Here is a 25,985-nt window from a genome sequence, read left to right as displayed (position 1 = left end):
CTACAATGGTCACTTGACGCGTTTTCGGTGAAGAAAATGTTAGCCTAACTTTTTCTGGCATCACGGAATGCATATATAAGGTAGCTTATTGATACCTTTGCTTATGTTTTATTGCCGTAAATACGATCTGGCAACCCGCACGTGGTCCCCACTTCACATTGAGGTGGTCCCCCCTGCACATTGAGTGGGCCAAGGTGGTTTCGGCTGCCTGGCTTTGCTCAGTGACTGACAGACAGCCAGCGGTCGGTATGGGTTTTGCCGGGGCACATACTGAGGGGTGGCAAATTCCCGGGGAGGCCTCAGCGTACTCCCTTGCATTGCGAGCATGCCATGCACACGTTTGCCCGTTGCCGGAAGTGGCGACAGGTTCAGAGTGGATCTGGGCGGGGCGCGTGTAATCCGGAAATTGAGTCCAGTGTTCGAGTCGGTTGGCAGGCCAAGGGAACGCCCAGCCCGCTATCAAGGGAACGGAGGCTTAGCTGCGGAGTACGAAAGGAAACGCGGCAAGCTGACTTCTGATGCTGGGCTCTTCTTCAGCATCCAGGTTGGTGGGTAGGCCGAGGGAAAGCCTGCCCGCTTCAGAGGGAATGGAGGCGTAGCTGCATAGTACGGCAAGGAAATGCAGGTAGCTGACTCTGTATGTTGGATCGAAATTTCCCCTCATGCCTAATGGCATTATACTCAGCCGCAAACGCGTTGGTTTCCGTTGTTGAAGAGAACGGTGCATCGACGGAAGCCTGGCGGCTGGGGCGAAAAAGCTTGGGTTCTGGGGAACTCAGCTTTGGCTTGAAAGGGAGAAAAAGACGGCGGAGTATAGTCAAAAGCTAGTAAAACCGAAACTTGGGAAAGGAATGGTGGAACATACGCGTGGAGGCGCCTAGTACAGAGGAACAACGTGGAAGCACCGGTCTCGGAATCGGTTAGTAGCCCAGCGAACAATTCGCCAAGTGCTCACGTGGGACGCATCCTTTTTTAGGATGCAAGGCCTTATAGCACGAGAGCGGACATAAGCATGTAGCAATGGATGGAAGTAAAGGGACTGAACCCTTATCAATATACCTTCCAACATGCACTGTCGGGCGAAAACCGGGGAAGAGTATCCATCAGTGTGCGAAATATTGAAGTTTGGTTACTAGCCTAGTACCTTAGAGTAGAGATGGACGCTAAGCGAAATTCCCCTCTCTAGTACCTCAAGTAGAGTCGGGTTGGGCAAACCGGGCTTGAGGGATGGGGAACCTCAAAAACGGCTTCAAGAAGGGAGTCTGTCTCAGATGTCGGGAACCCGGCAAACGCCTTGTGGTGGTAGATTGATCTTGGGGCCGAGGGCCGCACATTCGCCTAAGAGTGAGTGCTTGCCCCCTGCGAAGGCCCGAAAGGGAGCTCGACTCAAATTGTCTGTCATCAAAATCGTACGCTGTCCACATTCCCCTCCAAAATTCCATAACCCTATCCTCATTCCTACTTCCCCTTCCCCTACAACCTATCCCTTCAGCTACCTCCAGGGGAGATGCGTGGGGTCTCCCCGGGCCCGCTTTCTCAGCTGGGGTTGCTTTAGTAGCTCTCCCCCGTTTATTTATTAACCTCTAACCAAAAACCACTGTCCAAAGGACCGATTCATTAATATTTTTCATTGGACTATTTTTCTCTACTCGTTATACATATTTGTTACGGGAGGAGTCTGTCTATGCACTCCAACATGCTAACTGCCTGTCTGCTGCAGAACTTTCAAAAAGACGTAACACGCTGGAATAAGCAAGAACTAATTACATTGTCCATAATTGTCGTTTGTGGCTTTGGACATGCATTGACGGACCACTGTCGTTTCTCTGCAGCATTTATACCGCAATACTTTGTGTCGGTTGTGTGCTAGCTGCATCCACTTGACCCCTGCGAACTTCTTAATCTCATCCGCCCACCTAACTTTCTGCCGGCCCCTGCTACGCTTTCCTTCTCTTGGAATCCAGTTTGCTACCCTAAGCGACCATCGGTTATCCTCTCTTCGCACTACATGTCCTGCCCATGCCCATTTCTTCTTCTTCTTAATTTCCACTAGACTGTCGGTAGCTTGAGTTATTTCTCTGACCCACTCTGCACGCTTCCTATCTCTTAATGTTACCCCTACCATGTTTCGTTCCATAGCCCTCTGTCAAGTGGATGTAGCTAGCACAGAACCGGGTAAATTTCAGAAATATGAGACCTTCACCCTGGAGTGGGTATAGTCAGGCCATGATGATGATGATGTTGTGTCGTCATTCGCGCTCACAAAAGGAAGGTGCATACTTTGTTTGAATTTCATCTGACGAAAGCACCACTTGCGTTCATAATTAACGAGTACATAGGCAAGAAAAAGTGCAGAGGCTAAAGTGTCCTTGAACGAAAGGTCACGAGCGTTAGGCACCGACCGCAGACGCAGTCACTGCAACCGCTTCGACCTTGGCTCGCTTCCGCGCTTGGCAGCAGGCTAGTCTGACTTCTAGTGGTTCGATGGTCTCGGCATCCTGTCGTACACGGCTGCGGTCTCTATACGTAGCTAGATGTCGTATGTGTATGGCGTATTTACTCGGGCAAAATGAAAGAGCAGCGCAGATGAAACGCGATTAAGACAACAATGTTTACTGCACAGCGCCAGGGTGTTTTGCGCATGAAGGTAATTTTGATGAAGATGGCGACGTTTAGTCCTCAATGCGAGAGTGCGCTGCAGATTTACGAGAGGCCTGATCGGTTGCGGCGATTGTATATATTGCCGTCGGACCTATAGGCACGGCGATGAAGACAGTGATGTGTGCTGCGCCGCGCGAGGTTAACAGCGTGCGACGCACGAGTGCATGGCGCTATCTGAAGGATTAACGGAATATAGCTAACGGAATAACAGGACAATGAAACGTGCTTTAGGCGGTAATATACAACCACGGGAGATGAAAAAAAAAATTGATACCAAGGAGCAACATTTTTCAAACGTAAAATTTGCAAGAGCATGCATGTACTTAAAAGACTTCTCCCTTCGGTGCGAAAGGAAAAAGTGATAAAGAGCGACTCGCTACCAAGAAAACAATGTCCAGCATTATCTACCAAGAAGTCCTCCTTAAGCCGCGCCACAGCCGTGATGGGCATCGACGGTGAAGTCGAACTGCGACAAGTGGTCGTTCCGCAGCAGCCTGTTGAGATTGAACACTTAATACGTAGCGCCCTCAATCTCACAACCTTCTCTTTTCCCACTTAGGCCTCAGATCACGCTTGCGAATAAAGATTTATGAGTGAATAAATAACGTGAAAGTGCTGGAAGATATATATAGTGGCTGCACAGCAACCATAGTTCTGCATAAAGAAAGTAACAAAATTCCCATAAAGAAAGGTGTTAGGCAAGGAGACACAATCTCCCCAGTACTATTCACAGCTTGTTTAGAGGAAGTATTCAGGGACTTCGAATGGGAGCAGTTAGGGATAAGGGTAGATTGAGAATAGCTCAGTGATTTGCGATTTGCTGATGAAATTACCTTGCTAATTAACTCTGGGGATGAACTGCCAAAAATGGTTGATGACCTAGACAGGAAAAGTAGAAAGGTAGGCTTAAAAATCAATATGAAGAAGACTAAGGTAATGTTCAACAGCATCGGAAAGGAACAGCAGTTTACATTAGGTAGTGAAGTACTGGAAGTAGTAGGCGAATATGTCTACTTAGGACAGGTAGTAACAGCAGATCCGGACCATGAAAAGGAAATAACAAGAAGAATAAGATTGGAATGGAGCGCATTTGGCAAGCACTCGCAGATTATGTCTAGCAGCTTACCGGTATCGCTAAAGAGGAAAGTATATAACAGTTGCATCTTACCTGTACTCACCTATGGCGCTGAAATGTGGAGGCTACCCAAGAGAGTTCTACTTAAGTTGAGGACAACCTAGAGGGCTATGGAACGAAAAATGGTAGGGGTAACATTAGGAGATAGGAAGCGTGTAGAGTGGATCAGAGAAATAACTTAAGTTACTGACATTCTAGCGGAAATTAAGAAGAAGAAATGGGCAAGACATGTAGTGCAAAGAGAGGATAACCGATGGTCTCTTAGGGTAACAAATTTGACTCCAAGCGAGGAAAAGCGTAGCAGGGGGCGGCAAAAAGTTAGGTGGGCGGATGAGGTCAAGAAGTTCGCAGGGGTCAAGTGGATGCAGCTAGCACAGAACCGGGTTAATTGTAGAAATATGGGCGAGGCCTTCGCCCTGCAGTGGTTATAGTCAGGCTAATGATGATGATGATGATAATGAAATAACGGGAAGCTCGGAAAAGAACTCAGTGCAGCGAACATTCTAAACGCGGCCACATATCAATATAAAGAGTTCAAGACCCCCAATGGCACCGAGAAGGTTGACGGGGAAAAGTGGGCAGAGGGCCTCGGATGACAAGGCTTGTTTTGAATCAGCAAGCCGTTACGATGAATGGAATTGCGAAGCATTTATTTTGTTAGAAAAGGCAGAATTAAGATGTTTCGCGCTGAGTGACTATTAGTTCACAGCTGACAACAACCCGAGTAGCCCATTCAATCACTCGGGTTCGAAATCCTAGGCCTGAGGTGATGGAAGTTCGCAGGTGACTAAGCAAAGGTGATAACAAAAAAAGCGCGTTGCGCATACTAGGAATTCTTCTTCCCCTCCACCGCATAATATATACTTCTAATAAAAAGCATAACGGAAGTCAGCATCCAGTAGCCGCCATTCTCGGAATAGTCTAAGGAGGGTGCCTCACCTGTTCGCTGCGGTAGAGGGCCCTAGTCTTGGACACGACGGCGTCCCGTGGCGTAGAGTCACGGTCGGGTGGGGAGGGGCCCCAATAACCAGATGAAATGCTTGCCATGTGGCGCCTCAGGGCCGCCTTCTCGCTGGGGCTCCGCACTACGGTGCCGTACGAGGGTCCCAACGCGGCTCGGGGAAGCGGCGACTGCGCGAAGCGGCCCACGGGCCGGGTGGGCTTGGACACCGCTGCCTTGCCTGGCTGCCGAACAATCTTGCCGAAAGAGGCCGGTGGTGTCCAGTACATGAGAGCCTTGTTGTCGGGTGACACGTAGCCGAACGGATAGGCAGCCGGGAACTGCACCACGGGTAGACAGAAAAGAAAAGAAGACGGTTATTTATTTTTTTTTTTTTGCTATCTCTGAGCGGGGTACCAAACACTTGTTATTTTACAGGATACACGGATGTTGCACTAATGCCGGCGCCTACAAGGAAATATTTTATGTTCGCCTCAAGCCTCGCATCCCCCTAGTCAGTCGGCGAGTTACTGTGAGTGGAATATGGCTGAAAGGCAACGAGGGAAACCTCATCAAATTGGCAGTTGAAGCCAGCGCTCTAACCAAGCTTAATACTTGACAGATTGCCTCAAAAGTTGGAAAGCTGTTGTCAGGCTGCATACGGCAATCCCTGTCATGTTATTACCTTTTAATACAGCCGGATGACAAAATCTTACGCTTTGACATTCGTCGTCACATTTAGAGCAATTTGATGACAATAGCTCATTGTCTTTGTAGACGTAATTGTTGGCTAGTTGGTTTATGCTAATGCTTTTTCGATCGTGTCCTTGTATCATTCCAATGAATAACATTGTCTTTGGTGATTTTTACCAGATATTGGTATACAACGGATCCGCCCGTTATTAATATTCATCAAAGGCAAGTGAATTGATTACCAGAAAGTATGCTGAAATTCAGGCAGCCAAGTTGGATTGTGGTAGCGTCATTGTCATGGGTTTCTCTCTTTTTTAGCCATCGTTGTTGCAAACTAAGTTGGAATCTCACGCATCAGATTGCACTTTGAATCATTTTGGAACTCAAACGCATATGAAAACTTGCATCGTAACCCCCATACTGTGATCGCGCCGATAACAAACTGGTGCCTCTATGCTTAAAGGGAGAAATGCAGGCAGCCTTATTGAAATGCTATGTAAACAATCTGCGGCGATGTACTGTTTGTGCAGTCAGCATCTACTCAAGAAATAGTTATGACAATCGATACCTTCCCTTGAGCTAGACATTGCTGGCAAAATGATGCGCGTCTCATTCCAAAAGGGGATCCGATGAAACATTTTCTAAGGCTCTATTCCAAAATGAAGTTATAAGCAAACAACAACGCAGTATATCTCTTAAAAATGATGATATCCTTCTGAGCTGCTCGCAGGATACAGAGGCATCCTTTATCCAATTTTGGGACTCTTATGCTTGGAAAAACAGTGACACGCATTCACACTGCACTGTTTGCAGACTGGCACCATATTTTTGTGTGCCCCGACCATTCAAAACAGACCCGCTACGTTCATGCAAAAAAAAAAAAAAAAAACTGGGGCACATGCATCTAAAAGTTCGCAATACAAAGGTGTTCATTTTATGGAAATAACAAAAGTTTGCAGGGGAAAGAGCTCGTGTGTTTTTTGTTTTTTTATTCTTGCCCTCAGGGACATTTGTATTCTGCATCTTGCGCTCTGCTTGTCTGCGACACTAGCCAGTGGGTGTAGCGGCTGTTAGGTGTTGCATCATATATAATACACGCTATTGGTGACCATCATGCATAGCGCTTGTTGCTGCGATCTACACCGATGCCTTGAAACATAAGGATAAAAGGCGGAGGAGGAATTCCATCAAGTTTCCACGGCAGCATCAGACTGCGGCCATAATTGTCTGAACAAGTACGGCCTATATATGTAAAGTGCGCTTTTCAACAGAACAGCTGCAAAAAGGACACCACATTGAAGAGGCCGTGGCGTCCACATGCACTAAAATTTGTTTAAAAGATAACATTCTTTATACCTTTCTGCCTCTTGACCTCAAACGGGAGTAGGAATGATTGTTTAAAGACTTCGCTTTTTCGGTTTAATGCGCGCTCCCTTTGGCATAGCATTGGCAGTTGTCATGTGCACCATAATACTGATAACCCATGTCAAATATAATGCTGGTAAGCTAATATTGCATTGTTGATCGTCACTATCCTGACCTCTGCAGTGTGAGAAATTCTGAGGCTACTTGAGCGAAAGAGGAAGCGGGCGTCCGCAAACGGCATCATCCACGCCACTAACGCACACCGCACAGAGGCAGACCTGTAGAGTGCTCGAACATGGCCGCTTCCACCTGGGCGCTGGAAAACGAGGTCAGTGCATAACCGCGCCGTTGCGCGACGAGCGATCGTAGGAGTCTGCAATTTTCAAACTTGTGACACTTTTTGAAAGCAACCTCTAGCGGCCATTAGGATGTAGATTGGAGTCATATTGCCTGAGAAAAGGTGAGTAGCATGGTCACCGAAGGCAACCATGCCCTTTTAGCTGCTGTCTGTCGAAAGGCGCTAAATAATACAGGTTCTGTTAGCCTGCGTCATTTACCGCCAGCTTGCAGTGAGCATGCACTGGTGGCCATGCGACGAAGGTGCATCTGAAGCTGTTTTGCCCTTGACCCCTAACCACCATCTACGCCTGAGCGAGGTCGACTCACAGTGGCTGCAAGTGCCCCTTCCGTGCCCGTGTCTTCACACGTGGGAGATAGAAGCGAGTGTACTTAAAAATGTAAACAGCTGTTCTGTTTCACGGTCTTTCGGAGTGCCGGTGCATAACAACCAAAATAACCAATTCTTAGTGGAAAAGGGACAAATAGAATGATGTTATATAGAGTTTAGATGATAAGGGCGGTAAAACCTCAGCCAGGCGTTAAAGGGCCCACCTGCGGTATCTCGTTGGTGAGCTGGCTGTGGCGTGCCATGCGGTGCATCTGGCGCCACATGATCCTGAGCTGTGCGCACGAGGGCTCGGGGAGCGCCGCGGGAGGCAGCTGCTCCACCTGGCGTCGCTCGAGCCTCTGCTGCCACTCGGGCAGCGGCTGGTCGACCGGCGACATGGAGTGCGACGACGGCGCCGCCAGCAGCACGAGCAGCAGGGGAACGCCGCTGGCGCCCCACACCCCGGCCATTAGCCTCGGCTGGGCAATCGCACCTGCGCACAGGACGTCGTCACTTCTTAAAAACTCTGTCACGTCCTTGGAGAGAAATTCGCTGCATACTTGTCAAGTACGAGCAAATCGTTTCACAAGGCGCGTTGAAACAATCCGCGTTGATGCGTTTGCATGAGCGAATTTATTCAGATTCACTAATGCGCAAGCAGAAAAGACAAAGTTTTAATTTATGTAAGACCGAAAACCTAACTGGAAAGGCCTGAATGTTTCACCTGTATATATATTTCATAAGGCTTCTTTCTTTCTTCTCCCCTTCCCCTTCCCCAGTGCAGAGAATCATTCCGGCAAGCCTCTGTGCCTTTCCTTTCAATAAATTCATCTATCTATCTGTATTAACGGTAGTTATTTTGATACTTTTCTCTCTTGGTTAGTTTTCGGTGATGGTGCACCAGTCGTTGACGAAAAGAGAGCTTGCGATTACATTTTGCGTAGTTTCTTATCTTTGGGGGGTCCCATTCTGTGGTCCCTCGAAATAACACAACTGCTTTTTACTTAACATAGCCACACTTACAGGTCTAGCCTTGACCAACCTCTGAAGGCGTTACTGCGCTGAAATAAAGTTCTTTCTGCACACTAACATATGGTAAGCGTCTGCTGCCAACAGTACGTGCAGATTTCGGAATGCTTATGAGAGCACGCGCTCATTTAGACGTAGCGGAAAGATGCATAGTGGTGAATGCAGATATTCCTTCTCGTCTGAGCGGAACTGAGGTCTCATCTCAAAAGACATCAAGAATCTGCCGTAAGCGTACCAGAAACCTCCATAAGGCGTCATAAATGAAGCAATGAGTGGCCTCCGCGCAGCAAGGCCTCATATAAGCAAACGAAATATGGTTATGAAATTGCTGCTATAGCTCAGAAAGTATTGCAAACAATTCCAAGCCTCGAACACCGCAACTTTGTTCCCGATCGGTTTTACTTTACGTAGACTACCTTGCTGTAGGCAATTTTGCACCGGAAAGAAATCATCCTTGGCGGAGTTGTATACTCATGGCCGGAGATTTAAGATATAATTCACGAGCGGCGTATATTGTGAGCGATGACTCACCTAAATGGTGAACCATCCAGTTCGGCCATAATGTTCCCAGTAAACACCTCGTGTGCAGTGAGAGGTCAATCATGTGGTTGTTGACGTTATGTACCCTGTATTGTAGGAAGGTAGGGTTGCGTGAATAATGTTTTGCAAACCGAACCTAATGCGGGTAGCGGACTTCATCTATCCAATCGGATATATACTGAGTGATAAACAGAGCTGACCGAATACGAATTGAACATTTCGAATAATACTCAATACTTTTGCGCATTCGTACAAGTAGAGCAAAAGTTCGAAACACTGAAGTGCGGTCGATGGTGCTGTGTTTAGGTTCTAGATAATAGAGAAGCAAATATGAGTGCTTCGACAAAGCACCTTACTATATTTAGAGGCCGTAACGCGAGTTCAATGCTAATGCAATAAACAGGAGGTTGTTTTAGTAGAAAAATTACTTTTCTCATTGATGCCACAACAAGATGAACAAGAGTCAAATACAGGACGTGCGGTGGGCGACAGTACCAATGGTACAAAAATTTTGTTCTGTCTCTCTCTCTCTCTCTCTCTCTCTCTACATGTTCTCTAAACGAATGTTCTCTGTAGAGTCCACTGCAGCTCTTTCTTGCAACGCAGTCGCGTAGTATTGCCACCAGTGAATAGAGCATAAGCACCCCTCACACCATAAGCAATTTCTGGCGAATAGATGACATAAGTGTGCCGATTTCATGTTTTTGTTTTCCTGCGCATTCACGTCTCGTAAGGATTTGATCATGAGAATGCATATGAGAAGGTACCTTACCTAAGCCATGTCCTAAGAGTTAGAAAATCAAGGTCTAGTTTGGTGAACTTTCCTATCCTTTCGGGTATTTCAGCTCTGTGAGACCATAGGTGACCAATATAAAATTTCCAGCATGAGTGATACCACGTATCAGCACTTAACGGTTCGTTTCTAGTGTACTCCCAGGCATCGCAAACTATCAGCGCGAAATCCCCAACGCAGCCCAACTGTCTGGTATGGAAATTGATTTTCCAACAGTCGTGGAAAATAATACATCACGGCGAAACTCATTTCTACCTTTCGTCAGTTATTAAAACAATATTCGATAAAGGAGGGTTGAAATCTGGGTCAGTTGGTACATAGTCTTAAAGAATAAAAACCAGCCAAGGGACGAGGAAGAAGGAAGACGATGTACATACGAAATATTCGATAAGTTCATAGCATATTTGATTCGTTTCCAATAGCTTTGAAGATACACTGTTCCGTTCGTTTGAAAGGTAGAGTTAGGTGATATTCGATTGCTGTACGAAACTTTCGAATATTAGTCCGTCTCTCCCTACGCAAAGGGAGGAAGCGATACAAATTAGATGAAACGAAAACGTATGCCAGGCAAGGATGTGTTTGTGGCTCTTCAGACTTGCGGAGCATGCTTGGCGCTCTCTGCTGAAATTGTGCCTGACGAGGTTAAAAGTTTGATGATCAATATCGTCCCTATTTAACAGTATCACCGTGTTGTGGGCAGCACAACAGCTCAGATGCGGCGAAGACAATTGGAGGCATCTCACAAGGACATGTGAAAGCCGTGATATTGACGTCTGCCCTCTGGATGAAAGATTGCAAACAGCACAAAAAATCACCCTCAAAATTATGCGCGGACGAGAAGCCATTATCATAGATCCGTGGCGCGATGCTACGGGACACGACTTGTGCAATCTAAGCAAGTGTATCACAGTATATGGTACTAATATTCTTATAAAAATTAACCTCCTTCCATCTGCAAATATAGCTACATAACCTCTTGATACTGATTTTTTCCCAACAACACGAGTCAGAACCCTCCCTACGTACACCGCATCGCCAACTATGGCGTTGCCCAACCTTCTACAGCGTAGCTCGTCAGCAGCGCTGCACATTTGGTGTATACCTTGACATCCTGCACTGACGTCATGCGATGGCTGCTGAAAACATGTTCTTGAATTTCACTGCCATTGTTCTTTGTTCACGACTGTTTGTGAAGCAGAAAAGGGAATACTTCGTTGTCTGAGTAGAGACCTAATAGAGTGAAACTAGACCCCTATTTTTATGCTCCCATTGTATGTTTTCGCGCCATTGTGCCGGTTAAAAATCAGTGGGCGTACTTTGAAAAGTCTCTCTCCACGAGGTCTCTTCTGGCAGCAGTGCTGGAGCGCCATTGATGGCAGAAAGTGCGCAGCAGTTCCAACCTCCAAAGCCTAAATGAATGAATGAACCATCTTTTCTACAGCTACTCACGATTAACCGAAAAGCGTAAACTGCATGCCTTTGGTTGCTAGCCTTTCAGAACAGGCCGCATTGTTTACAGTTTACAGGAAAAGTTTAAAACACCACCTGCAGAATAAAAGTAAAACACACGAAGCAGAACAAACAAGTGGTACCTTTGCATCATGAACACATCTAGTGAGAATTTCACGAAGTGGACGTCTCGGGGAGAACGATACTTTAGTTGCGCGCTGTGTAAAGGTTAAAGATGGTAGCCTTTGAAAACAATGACAATTGTTTTCTTCTTTAGCATAGGTACCCGCAAAACACAATTTTGTCGCAAAAACAATTACTACAAGCTAGCTTAAGAGATCATTCTAACGTCTTATAACGTCTCGGTTAAAGGCGTATTGACAAAGGAAAATCCGGAATAGACCAGCAAGGCAAGTATGGCGGACCGCGTAGACGGGGTGACATTGGGTGCCGACGATAGAGTGTAAATGTGTCGCAGCAACAATGCGTTGCATGTGGTACCAGGCTTGAACTGCATTGATGCTTGCTCGAATGTGGGACTGCGCCGCAAGGAAGTGAGTCGCATGAAACCAAATAAAAGCTTCAAGTGAACTCCTTCGTCATAGCCTCGTACTGGGGTCAAGTTTGCGCCTTTGGGAGCTGACAGCAGAGGTGCCTATTTATATTGTTTTGTGCTAACTCATAACAGACGTCGACAAGAACACATTCAAAGATTAGGATAAAGGTTCCGAGATAGTGAAATTCACAAAAGGATTATTTCGCGGTGTTTCAGTCGTTAGGTCATTCGGGTACTGAACCTAAATACGTGAGATCAAATCCTGGCCTCAGTGGCCTCTTTTCTATGGAGGCGGCCTGTGCACTGTGCCATGTCCGTGCGCATTCAAGAACCCCAGGTGGTAGAAGTTTCAGAAGTGCTCCACTGTGGCGTCTCTCATAGCCTGAGTTGAGTTGCTTAGGGACGTTAAACCATCAGACCAAGCCAAACCAAACCAAACAAAATTTACAAAAAGAAATGCATTTATAAGGGCGCACTACATTTGAGTCTACACATGCGTCTGATCGCGCTACGTAGAGAGAGATTGCCTAGATTACCACGGGCAAATGCGTTCTCTAACAAGTTTCACACAAGTTCACGACGAACCACGCGAGTTGCATATAAATATCAATAACACTCGTTGAAATTCAAGCTATATGTGCTCGTGTGACAGACGCGCAAAATCAATGAAGCAGTGTTCTTATGTGGCATAAAGATAAGTCGGGATGCTTGTAATCTTTCTTCGTTTTTTTTTTCCTCGCGCACAAGAGTTTATGCTGCTGCCACTCTTTTATCGCTGAAACCTCTTGTTTCAAGAAACAAGTCTGGTAGGATATTTCGGCTTAGTTGCCAAATGGGTAGGTGTACAGATTTTCTTTAGGTATTTTTCGAAACATCTCCCACTGCTTCGGTCGTGATATAGCTAGGCTACCCCTGTGACCTTTGGCTTTCCAACAAATAGCAGCAACTGTGGCGCTTATAGAGAAAAATACCTAGACAAAAAGAAACCGGGGAGATCCATACGGCTTGTAGGCCGATACTCAGACAAAAAAAAATGCTACGAAAACTTCTTAAGATGCGGCGACGGGGTCTCATTTAGGGCGACCGAAAGTCGAGGAAAGGAAAATGCAGTCACATAACAAAAAAAACAAGGGGGGGGGGGGGGGGGGACTGCTTCTAGGTGGCTACTTATATCCAATGTTCGGGGTTGAAAAGGGGGGAGGAGGGTAGGTGAGGAGGACCCCGACCGATTTGTTTTCGCCGTCCGACCCGGCATAGCTTGAAGCGGCGACGCCCACTCATTTCCTAACAGTCTGGATCACTTTATTCCAGCGTTGCTCTCTTTTTCATCTGTGACTCATCGCTTTCACGCTACGCGGGGCAATTGATTGTTTATTTTTGTTTTTCCTTCTTTTACCCACCCAACGCTCCCGATCGTATATTTTTCTCTTCGTCCCTGGAACGGAACGCAGAGCTCGAGCTGCAGCTTTCCGTTCTCCCTCCTTTCTCCCAAAATCTGCGCAAAATGAGGAATTCTCTAGGAACTTTGGGAGTCGGCTGTGAGGTATTAAGGTGGCCAGAATGGTGGACACTTTGGCGTTGCTTCTAAAAATAGAGTTTGCTTTCCTCTTGCAAACGTATTTGATCGGAGCGCTTGGTCGCGGTACTTGGTTTACTGGAGCAGAAAGCTAGTGGTCCACTGGACCACAAGCGAAAAAAAAAGGTACATTTTTCATTCGCCTTCCGGTTGCAGGGCCGAACGTTAGCCGTAGGGAAGAGGTGGAGGATAAGCGAATTTTTGATGAGAGGCCATTGGTGGGTCAACGCGTGAAAGCCCTTTCGTGGTACTTCGAGTGCGAGTGTGGCCTAGCGTGGCATGAGGCAGCAGAATATTACAAGAAGTTAAAAGAAAAAAAGACATGTCCACCGCATGACTAACGATGACCCTTTCTTATTGGTTAGGGGTTAGCACAGAAAAGCTTTGTTTTCATTGGTCAGTGCTATATCACATGATCCCGCTTTCGCCGTGGTAGAAGGAAAAACAAACTGCTCTGACTAAATTCTACAATGCTTTGGCAGTTGACGGCTAACACCTGGTTGCTTGGCTACAAGGTATTGCCAATGACTGCGACAAGATATAATCGAATTGAAATCGGTTTAATTTAAGGAATATACTACATAATAATTTAGCATCCGTATGTGTCATATGTTAATCCCTGTTTCACAAACAGCTTTTGCGCAGAGCAGGATGACTCCACCAGGTTTGTAGAAAGTCTCGCAGGCGCTTATTTAATAAAGCCCCTCACTGCCGGTAGCAGGTATCACTCAGCCTTCATACATACGTAGTAGAAAGGCGGCAACTATTGATTGATTTATTATATCTGCGTATTTGACCCGTTCAAATACTATCAATAGGTTCTATATAAAATAATATATATTTTTTTGTCAAGGTGTTTGCAAACAAACGTGTGATATGCTGCAATAGAAAACGACGTAGCAGGGGTTTAACCTGGCTAACCGGGGTAGGTTTGTGACCTTGTGAAGGTTTTGCGCACAGAGGAAAGTTGAAGACGATGACGGGCAATGTCCAGCTCGAGAGTGTGTCGCAGTCTGCGCTCTGGACGATCGAAAAAATTTGAAGCAGCAAGACGCTGCGGAGGAGGTCTTTAGTCTGATGGGCGAACCTTTGGTAATGAAAGTCCATTAGACACGGTTGGCAGCCAAGGGGCATGGGCAACCACGATCTTTTACTGATGTATTTGTACCAATTCATGCAATAAAGAGAAAAAAAAATAAAGACAGCTACGAACTTGCGTTCGCTCGTCCTGCAGGAATCCCTGGGTTCGAATCCACTCCACATCAACGATTTTTTTTTTCTTGCAAGCTTGGCATATGGGTCTGCATATTCTCAGTTGCGTCTGAACCTCTGAAGTAGTATTTTAGCCCTAAAATATCCGGGCTTTAACCTGATCACTTCCACGATAGCTTGTGAAAGCACTATTTGAATTGCCTGCTCCAGGGCACGTTGTCTAACGTCAAGTTCTGGCAGGCCAATCAAAAAGCCAGCACAAGTAAGGTCGGTCGGCTCTGAAGATCGTATGATTGCTTTCAGACTAAAGGCAGAAAGACTGACTTCCCAACCATGAAGCCAACCTTTTCGCGAGGAAGTAGGTTGCGGGGCGACCGCTGTTCTGCCGTATCCTTGTTTAGTCGTCGCCCCTCAGCGCTGCTCTTCTTAGGATGGCAGTATTTAGTCGGCGATATGCTCAGTCGATGCATTTTATTTCCGCGCGTATTGCATTTTGTCCATTTACCTCTATCATCGTAGTGCCTGGGAAGAGTGTTTAATTTACTAGTTTATGTGTTGTGACGACCTAGCAGAAAAGATATGGAGGAGTAGCCATAGGAACCTTGCAAAAGATTTCAAAATTGAATGCGCTAGTCATAAGGACGATTTTTTTTTCTTAAAGTCACAATGCACTGCTTCTTTCGTCACGTCCCTGAAAAAGCCTCTATCAGACTACCGAACGCAGCAACTGGTTAATCATTAGGACAGCGTAACCTCTGAACGAAAAACCACAATAAAAAACCCGAGGAAAATACGCAAAAAAAAAAAGAAAGTCGCATGGATGGGGCACAGACCAACTAATTAACAAGCATAATTTAAATAGCCGCCAACTCAGTGTAGAAAGAATAATATTACGACAGCGCCCCCTAACAAAGATAAAAGTAACAATGAACGGGCAGGACAAGGCGCGAACTTCAACTGACATTTATTATTCAGTTTACAATTATTAGCATCGAAACGAGCAACCGTTTACCAGTATTATATAAAAAGAGACGAAGTCGTTTTCTTATTTGGGCCAAGGAGCATCTCTTCTTGAGCCGTTCTCTAGACTATCCTGGTGTCGTCACCTTACTATCCTTTACAATTGAGCCCAGACAGCAAGAATGGGGGAGTCGATAAGAGACCCCAATTTCTTACGGCCTGGCGGCAGTGTATTACTGAAGATGCGCCTCGTTCACAGGCTCCAGCGTCTCTTCACTGGTCGATTAATGGTGGTCGACCAAGCTTTGTCTGTCAGTTATCGCACGCTTCCTATTGACGCAGCTGGTGACCGCAGTTACTGCGGGACTGAGAGCGTCTAAATTTCCTGCTTCAAGCTTTTCCTGCACCGCACAATCAAACTATTCAAATGGCGGCTGTCCAAATGCAACAGTGTGGACGACTAGTGTGACAACTGCCCATCACTGTCATCTGTATATGTATCATTATTGCATTATATAATTCCTGTATATAGGTACATACAATCTACAGAAATGCATTCTATGTCACACTCACCCCTAAACGCGGTCCCAAGGATTCGCATTATTCCAGAGGCCTGTAGACCCGTTTGATAGTAAAGGTAGTGCTTTCTTTTGTATGTGATTTCTTCTTCATATGGGCCAAAAATTTGATGCTTCCACTTTGCGAAGGTCTATGAATATAACGGCACATATCTTTAATCAACGAAACAGCGGATTTTGCTATTTTTGAAAAAAAAAGAAAAAAAACAAAACAACAAATCTTCTTGAAACAGCGCTACTAAACTACTGCAGATGATGTCAGGATTGCTGTGGCATCAACGATTGGGTGCTGACTATCCTTGCGCCTTTCGCGACACTTAGCATAGCAGCAGCCTACCCACAACCAAGTCATGTATAGCACAGTGCATCCCTTGCCAACGCTAAGTCACCCGAGTGTAATGTAGTACATTGTCCATCATATGAGTAATTGTTATTTGATATTTGGGTTCACCTTTCACCTTCGAAGTGTGACATTTTGAGCGGATTCGCTTTTAATCAGGGTTAAACCACGACTAAGTTTTGATTTAAGGTTTACAACTGGTGTTCGAAGTGCGCAAAACATGAGTAGTTTTCAAGGTCGTGCTTAGTCCTTTTGCGCGATCCCAAGGGCTTCCTTACGCTATCGCAAATCTAGTAAGCGTTGTTTTGGCTTCAGCTGATATATATATATTTTTTCAGTTGGTCCATACGGTCATGCAAGCTCTGGCAAGATTATGTACTTGTGCCGCGTGTGTTGAAATAAATTATCATTAGTATTACCAGAGTCCCTCAATACTTTTTTTCTGGTCACGAAACTCCTGCGAAAGTTTAATATGGGGTCTTCGCTGGCCGCTAGAGGTGCAGTTGGGCACTGAACGGCATACATCCGCTGTCGGTGCTGCATGCGACCGTCATATTTCTAGTTTTATTTGCCCCTAAAGGTTCAAATTGTTTTGTGATTGTCGTATAAGGTGACGTAAGGATGTGCTACCCATTAGGCAATTGCATGAGAGACGAGGACAACGCTAATGATATACGCGTATGCCTGACCGGAACAGACGCCAGGCGTGAAACTAACTGCATCTGCTATGAATGAAATTTATAACGTTGAGGCACACTTAGCCACACTCTGGACCCACTAAACGAGCCGCAGTACCGTTTACTTGTTTCCTGTTTACACGCTCTTCTCTCCGATCGCAAAACTTGCAGCACGCAAGCCAAAACGCCACTGCAGTCCGTGTTGAACACGTAGCGCGTGATCGCTACGCTAAGGCACAGTCACAGATCTTCGTCACCCGATTTTGGTTGGGAGATCCTCAGCAAACATATTTTCTGTACTTTATTTGCCCTTGTCGCTCTATTGTGATGGTCAGCGGAGTGCCGATGTCAGGCTACAGTGCCACCGGTTCCACCACGTCGCGCCGAGATCGGAGCTGTCGTGCGTGCGTCGGCTTGCTACGGCTTCCGTGGCGTTGATTTTGATCTCTGCTTGAAGCTTTTTTTAGGTCACTTGTTATGCAATTATTGTCATGAATTGGAGAAACGAATCCTTAAGAATAATAGCACAAGATTCTTCACCTCGTGAGTGTGCCCGATGTTTTCCCAGGAATGCTGCGATGGCAACGGCTGCACCTACTCTACGGCTGTTTTCTAGCTGTGTACGTACAAATATCGCTGTTTACGTCGCGTAAAGTGTAAGCTGAACCAGCTGAGCACCCTCTGTTATCACAAAATTCGGGACCGCCGCGGTCTCTTCTGTTTCCGAGCTACTGCGGGTCGCCTACGTGGTTTAGACAATTGTCAAATAGCTTGGAAGGCCTTCAAAAAATTTTGGGATGCGCAAGGCCGGAGCGATGGCCTCCCCCGTTGTAGGGATAGCGGGTCGCCGTTCGCCGTGAATTCCTCGATGTGAATGATGTCCGCGTCGTGATAGTGCTTTTCACAAACACGGGCATATTTATAATAAAAAATGAAGTCACCAGTCTCTTCCCGCGGTATTGCAGGCTTCAGTTTTTCCGACAACACCTTGTCAGCAGGGAAGCGAAACAACGAGACCTCCTCAGTCGCACCTTTGTAGCCGGAACGGCATCCTGGTACGCAGCAACTGTTCGGCATGGTTCCACGCGCACGAGTTATATGTCAACGCACAACATAACCCGAGGCGTCGGAATTCGTGCCAGCGGCGATGATTTCTGATCGGTCGCGACTGCGCTGAGCTCCTCAACAGTGCCCTTCAGTGCCCAGTGGCGGCGCGGCGCGACAGGCGCAGGCGGTGTATGAACCTCTCCCATAGCGTTACGGAGGAGTTCCGTGGCCATAAAAAAAAAAAAAAAGAAAAGCGTATTGAGCCTTGCCGGGTTGGCGCAGTGGTTACGGCGCTCGACTACTGTTCCCAAGGACGCGGGATCGAATCCCGACCTCGGCGGCCGCTTTTCGATGGAGGCGAAAAGCAAGGCGCCCGTGTGCTGTGCGATGCCAATGCACGTTAAAGAACCCCAGGTGTTGGAAATTTCTGGAGTCCTCCACTACGGCGTCTCTCATAGCCTTAGTCGCTTGCGGACGTTAAACCCGACAAAAACCAAAAACAAAAAAAAAGTATTGAGGGACTCTGATATTACTTTTAAAACAGTAGTCGTAGTCATCAGAGTAGGAATAGTAGTTGAGCTAGCTGGTACATAGTGATGGGACAGCGCTTGTCCTGTCTTCATTCGGCCATCTTCTCAGCGCTGTTTTTCTTTTCAGTGGTAGTCGCAGCAACAGGCGTGTTGCTGTTGACAAGTTCGCTTACAATCTCTAACTATGGCGCCCTGTAAAGCGTGCACCGCCGCTTTAAACATCTTGTAGTGGCAAAGCCTACATTACAAACTAGATAGGATTCCAAACGCGTTACTATTTATAATAATTTATAACCAGATGAATTACTGTTTTATTATCATGTGATTCATTTTATATTAATAACGTTATTGGTAATGATAACATTCTAATGGTCTCTCTAATTGATAACTAGTAACATGTTATTTTTCGCCAAAGTAAGATGTGACTTGTGGTATGGTATTGTGAACCTGATCTTAGTGCAAACGCTGGCTAATGTTTTAATAAATAATCCACAGACATCTTTTTTTCTGCTCTTAACTAGACATTCACCCTATGCTCCTATCAGAGAGATGACGCAGACGCTGCTGTCGAAGCATGCGTGTTACGAGCTCATACAGAAAGATTTCACACTGCCTAATACAGCTCTACTCTCCAGCTCATGCGCTGAGTATGTGCTCACTTGCGCAGTTGATGTCCCCAACAGAAAACGGGGAAAATTTAACGACAACGTGAATATCTAGGTTCAAATACATTATAAAAGAACTCCAACTGCATACAGGAAATTGTAATTATTACTTATTAACTGCTACAAATAATTATACCTTAATATTAACAACCGGCCATTTATCACACTTCTCCTTCATTACCTAGCCCTTATCGGTTAAATAGAGGCTTCCATTATCTCTACCACGTTCTGAACACTTCCGATAACTACCGGCAGCACTCGATCCAAGACTTGGGTATGGAGACAGCTTTTTCCAATGAGTGCGCTGTATAAGCTGCGCGTAATACACCTTCTTGATGTCAGATTTTTCAGCTTTGTTTAGTAGCAAGAACTTCTTTAACGACGTACAATTTTCCTCCCGCTTGGGAAAGCGGGAATACTACAGCATATCTAAACAAATCTTCCCTGCAAAGTAAATGATTACTACTTCCCAACTACATCTATGTTGCATTCATTTCTGGGATATTTGAAGCTTTAAAATGAGCTGTGGGGATTTCTTCATAAACAGCGATCAAACGCTCCCTTTCAGACTGCACTGAAACCAGGAGAAATCGGGCATGCGCTGTGCGGCCGGGCGCCCAGAATCAAAGCCATCAACCACAAACAAGAGCAGAGGACGGCGGCAGACGCCAGCGTTTGCGTAGCAGTATCGACCTTTTCTCAATATCTAGAAGGGGCAGCCCTGCATGGCTTTAGCGACGCTCCTCAAGGGAAGTTGTGCGCAGAGAGAAGGGAAGGCTTTCGCAAGTAGATAACTGCTCCCGGATATTACATCGCCTCTTCTTAGCGGCTGCAATTTCCGACGAACAGGAGACACGCGCTTTGCCGTACCGAGTGAAACACTTCATGTAAGGTGTTGGCGGTGGCCATGTCGTAGGTTGAGCTTCAGGTGGCATAATATTATGTAGTCTTTATTACGCAATCACTTTAGCTCTCTCAGCCGAAATCGCTCTGACGGGAGATTCTAAGTGGTTACTTCCCTCAATCATACTTAAATGGAATTTAGGTGGGAAACAGCGAAGAAATTTTCTTTGGATGGCTCAGACACCACGCTTGAGGGTGGGGGGTGGAGATGTGTTTTATTTGACAGGCGATCCGTTTATACAGGGCCGCAGAATACAGGAACCGACTCTTTCAATTAAAGTATAGCTGCTTCAATAAGGAAACTTCAATTCTAGCGTTTTGTCAATTATATAAATGTAGGGAAAAACAAGCAAGTCAAGTGCCTGTTTTTAAGTGCGGGGAAGTTGCTCTGAGCGGTGACGCCTTTTCGTGGACTAAATTGTACGAAGTCATCAAAGGTCCTCTGTTCCAGATGTGAGCGAGAGTGTTTGATTAGCTCAACGATCGTGTCGCCTATTCCTTCTTTCGTGTATTTCGTGGGAGCCACAAGAGAGCGGCATGACTTAACGATATTAGGAACCTCAACCTAAAGGCAATCTCTGGGCTCGTTCCGGGTTTCACGAATCTTTGCAAATATTTTGCTAGATGTTCTCTCTACGTGCAAAAGTTTGCGGTTAAAAATCAATTTCGTGTACGACCTGAAAATTGGGCTCAGGGCAGGCGTGAGGTTTTAAGGCCACCCGGTAACTCAAGGTACTTTCAAATTGATCGATAAAACTGGCTCGTTTTAAAATTATAAACCCATCTCTTGAAGGGGCTCATCGCTTGCAGTCTCTATTTAAGCCACTCAATGCTCACAATGCATTTTTTTTTTTTTGCCGCAGATATATCCGTTGTGATCACTACGCTGCACACTTCCCCATCCTCCTCTTCTCCTCATGTCTCAGTAAAGGCTTATCGGTAAAAAGGCTATTTTTTAGTACGTCAGGTTATAAAAGATTAGAAGTCTAATTGATGAAAGACATGGGATAGTGTCAAGAAAATCAAAAGCAGGGACAGAAAGAAGAAAGGAAATGCAGGATGGATAACGTGTCAATGTACATTTGGTCACCCATCACAGGAAGAGCAAGATAAAGAAAGCATAACTGAATTCAATCCTGGAGAGACAGAGACACGCCATCTGAGGTCTATTCACAATTTTAACGAAACAGTTTTTGGCGCCAGTCTTTAGACACACCATGGATGCTCCTTGCGTTTAGAAAGGATTACATGGGGGCGCTTCAATCGCATACGTGGAAGTTCGATGACATAAGAAGACAGCAAGCACCAAATGTTTAAAAAATCTCGCCGAAGCACGCGCACAGATACAGCAAACTGTATGCAGAAGCTAGTAGGAGGCGCTACTTACGGAAAGAGAGCTTTGGCACTATTTCAAAGGAAGTGATGTCAGTGGCATCCTAATAAAGCTGAAAATGTCGAACTCCGCCCCATTCATGGGAGATAACTGGAGGTTCACAACGTTTTTACAGTCTGACGAGAATGTATTAGAATGAAAGGGAGGTGAAGGTGCGTTACTATGTTTATCTTTATCCTGGACTAAAAACTCCACCCAGCCGCGAACAGAATATCCGAGCTAAAATAATACTTTCGCTTTGTCTCCTGCTAAATGAACCTGCTAAAGCGACCCTATAAGGTCCTTTTGGAATACCTGTCCCCTACCAAGAAACACCTGCCAGCAGTCAATCTGCTTTAGATACGGACTCGTCATCTACCTCGCATTGTAGTTTTCCTTGCTGCTACCACATTTTTATTATATGTTAGGTGACGGGACCACCGTTTTAAGGTTTATAAAAATCTATGCTCAAAGAAACATTGTCTCTCTCCTTGCCCTGCTACTCTCTCCACCCTCCCTTCCTCGCTTTTTTTCTTCGAAAGCAAACGCGTATTAAAAGCGTAAAATTGAAATGGGAATAATGTTCATGTTGTCCAGACGAAGACAAGTTTTCTTGTCGAAACGGTTTCTTGGCATGCTCTGGTGATTTGTTTCGTGGCAAAAGCCGTGACTGGCACGTTTCCACTCTAATTGGTTAACATGCACAAGAAATAGGCCTGAAGTCAATGCAACGCACCACCTTGATTTGCCTGCATGCAGTGACTTTTATCATGATGCCATCACGACGCGCCTTGGCAGTGCTCCAGCTGGTCGGTCTCAACAGAACAACGTTACCGGCGACAGCCCTGTGACATTTCCAGTAGTTCGCCGCAGAACAAATAAATATCACATACACCGCTCAATCAACTGTAGCTAAATCAAGCATTTAAGAGCAGTCATCATCGAGTAAGTTCTGTTCTTTTTTTTTTACATGAAAAATTTGTCATAGTCTCACTTCTTGGGCTAGCAGAGTTAGAGGGTGAAAAGGCAGGAAGATGACGCCAGCAAGTCATCATATCGCCCGTGCAGCCCATCAGTGAAGTAAGGTTAGCAGTGGGGGGGGGGGGGGGGATACGCTTATGTGCCGAAGCTCCCTCAGCTTCGCGTAGACATGAGAGAAGGAGAGGCTAGCGTGGTTGTAAAGGTAGAAAGAGGCAGTGAGAATGATCTCTAGACACAGCTGGGGTGGTAAAGGTGGCAAAAAACATTTATTCATGCCTGTTTACAAAAAAGAGCGGGGGCTGACTAAAGGGGCTAGCCCTTACAAATTGTAGGCGTCGGGAACACGACTGAAGCGAATAACACTAAAGTAGTTTGAATATACAGGTGAATACCGTGAGGCTAAACAACGTCTATGAGACACCCAACCAGGCAGACGCCGGTGGAGTTCATGAAACATTGAAGTTGGGCTAGTTGGATCTTGTCCAGCAATTTCTGCCCTGGTATTTTGTCCGGCCCTGTGCGCAAATTTTAATTGTGGTTATGAAACGCCATCGCAGTACTGCGACTCCACACATATCGGCTGCTAACGACAATCAACTTCCGCTGAATGAAACTCTAAATCAATAAGGTTAGCTCTAGTAATTTGTTTCACTCGTCTACTTGGGCATGTATATTTGCAGTTCTGGACATTTATATGCTAAATGTTATCCGTGGCTGGCGTAGGACAGGGGTGAATGGGTGGCGCATTTAGAGCGCAATGAGAAAAACCAGATTGACAATACTTATGAGAGTGGTGGTAATAGCCGCGGTGATGATGATGACGATGATACCGCTGATGATAATGACTCTGTCGAGTGCCCATCTTGACATCGAATGGAAACGACCGGACTTTCAGCTGCTCGCAAGGCGGAAAAACTATTTTTTAGCATAATTAAAGCTTCAGATGCCATCACAAAACCTACCATGGCATTCATGACTGGTTAGCGCTTGTTAAAGCTTCTACACCACGTTCCTGTGCCCATGCGTTTTCGCGATAGGTTCAAAGAAGAAATACACTCTTCCCTGCTCTCCTCCTTCAAGCTGCAATACCATCATGTGGCCAGAAGATTTGCGAGCATGGAGCATGACGACATACGCGATAGAACACCGCTACAGGTAGCGGAGAGACCGACGGAAAGCTTTATGCAAAGGTTCGAATTACTTATTGCTTTGTTTGCTCTCCATATCACTTTCAATCTGAGGCACCAACAACAACCTTCAGGACGATTCGAAGAACTCGTTGGAGGGTATGACTCAGTACCAGGCTTGCAAATGGCTAGTATTGCGCAATATTGTTGACTGATGGGATGCAACTAACGTTAACGCTGAAGCGAAGAAGATATTGGCTTCTCGTGTATAGTTATCAATATATACGAGTGCTTGTCGGATTTACTGTAGATTAATTTCGTGGCGATTGGTTAGTATTTTTCGGAGTGGTTATGCTGTCCTGTGATATAAAAACGATCCAGAAGTTGCAAAGAATTGATTCCCTGTACTGTATATATAGCGTTAGAGCGAAAGCAGCCCGGATGGAAGCTTAGCATGTGCTCTGTTTCTGTGTTGTAAATCGTTTTAAGAAAGTACATTTGGTCCCCACCTTGATTGTGGTACTGACCTCTTTGAGCAAAAAGGGCCATGCGCTTGTAAAACGCAACTTTTTTTTTCCAAATATTTTGATCTGCAATTCTCCAATATAGCGGAAAAAAAAAGCTAATCCCTAATCTTTCGCTAGTTCGGAAACCAACTTACGCTATTCCATATTTCTTTGTTCGCATTTGGATACACAACCACATCTTACAGATTCATTACACGACTCAGAATATCAGCGATAGCTCGTCCCACTGGCCCGCGATGTAGTGCGCCCTAAAGCGACAATCCGAATCATCTGACTCGAGAAATCGTCTGGCTGTTCAAAAAGCGTTGCCCCTCTCGCTCAAACATCAGGCGATAAGGTCCGCGACAGGTCAGGAGAATAATATTGTAAATTTCTCTTACGAACCTCTGTGCCGGTTCTTATAGGGGACCCAAGCATCGCAGGGTGGCGCTGCGGGCGCCAGTGAATAGCGCCCTCTCCGGCTAACGCCATGTTATTGGTCGGGCAGAGTGAATAGCTCGCCTGTAGATTTTCGTGTTTTTGCGGCTTCTTTGTCGCTCGCGTTGTTGAAAGCTGATTGCGCGTGCGCGCGCCCTGACCGCAGTCTACTCGCTTCGCGCTTGCTTGCATTTCTGTGCAGAAAGAAAGCTGTCTGGCGCGCGCGCTCTTGCTTCTACTTTTCAAACTCGCGCTTGGACAAAGTGGTGTTTGAAGCGAGTGTGTAGTAATGTACACGCTTCGATGTGGTTTAAGAAAATAAACGACAGCAGTGGCTATTTTCGCAGCACAAATGTCAAAAAGGGAGAGCTGTTAGTCAGCCATGTGCATTCTGTTGAGCAGATTGTAATAGAAAACGCTGTTATCGTGAATGCTAAGTGTGGGTCGTAGGTCAGCGACCACATCGTGTACGACGTGGGATTTGAGGCAAGTATTTAATTTTTATTATACCCATTTCATTAAGGCCCAGATTGTAAGGCGCATGCAACCATTCCATGCGCTGCTTGCTTTAATTTCTGAAGAGCTTGCAGATGTAATCTAATTGGTGCCTATGAACTTAATAAAAGATGCGTGGGCTCGTTCGCATCTTAGGCACGCTTCTCGATATATGCCGATATGTTAATTTTGATGCCGATTGTCGTGCGATTGCATACTCAGAACATTTTATACGTAGCTTCCACCTGAATAGAATGTGCATTCACATGTATACAAAGAAAAAGCAACCCTTCTGCTGCAAACCATATATTTTCGCGTTTTAATTTTCGTGAATCGCATTCATCTCCTAATAACTGGTCCCGCAATTGATCGAGTAATTTCAATTCCACAGAGTAAATGAGACAGTTCCGGACAATATCTAAAAAAATCAAATTTTCGCTGCGTGGTTTTTACTTCATTGTTCCTGTAGCTTTTATATTGGTATATAACTGTTTTATTCAATCACTTGCCCCGCCGCGGTGGCTCACGCGTTGGGGACTGCTGGTGATGGCGACGCGGGTTTGATCCCGGCCGCCGCTCGCTGGAAGCGAACTGCAAGGAGGTCTTTAGAAGAATACGTGCCCGTTAAATAACCACGGAAGGGAGGGGGGGGGGTCGAAATTTTTACAGGTCTTCAATACAGCGCCCCTTGTAGACCTGTCGCGCTGAGGTGAACGTTAAGCACTATAAAACTAAACGAACGTGTTCACT

The 25,985-nt window shown here is 45.8% G+C and overlaps 1 protein-coding gene across 4 annotated transcripts in view; it reads right to left on the bottom strand.

The window, feature by feature from the left end:
* LOC146209266 (uncharacterized) overlaps positions 1-25,985 on the bottom strand; it is a 214,884-nt gene that overhangs the window by 122,375 nt on the left and 66,524 nt on the right. For all 4 annotated transcript variants that reach the window (XM_084598597.1, XM_084598613.1, XM_084598605.1 and 1 more), the window contains 2 exons: positions 7,686-7,954; positions 4,736-5,077 (listed from right to left, as the gene is read on the bottom strand). In XM_084598597.1, coding sequence (XP_084454723.1) covers positions 4,736-5,077; positions 7,686-7,931 — 588 coding nt within the window. In that variant the 5' untranslated portion in view covers positions 7,932-7,954. The remainder of the gene's footprint in view (positions 1-4,735; positions 5,078-7,685; positions 7,955-25,985) is intronic.

This window comes from Amblyomma maculatum, chromosome 1 (assembly GCF_055883805.1).
Source record: "Amblyomma maculatum isolate TAMU_Amacu chromosome 1, ASM5588380v1, whole genome shotgun sequence".
Lineage (NCBI taxonomy): Eukaryota > Metazoa > Arthropoda > Arachnida > Ixodida > Ixodidae > Amblyomma > Amblyomma maculatum.
This window is presented reverse-complemented; position numbering and strand designations above follow the sequence as displayed.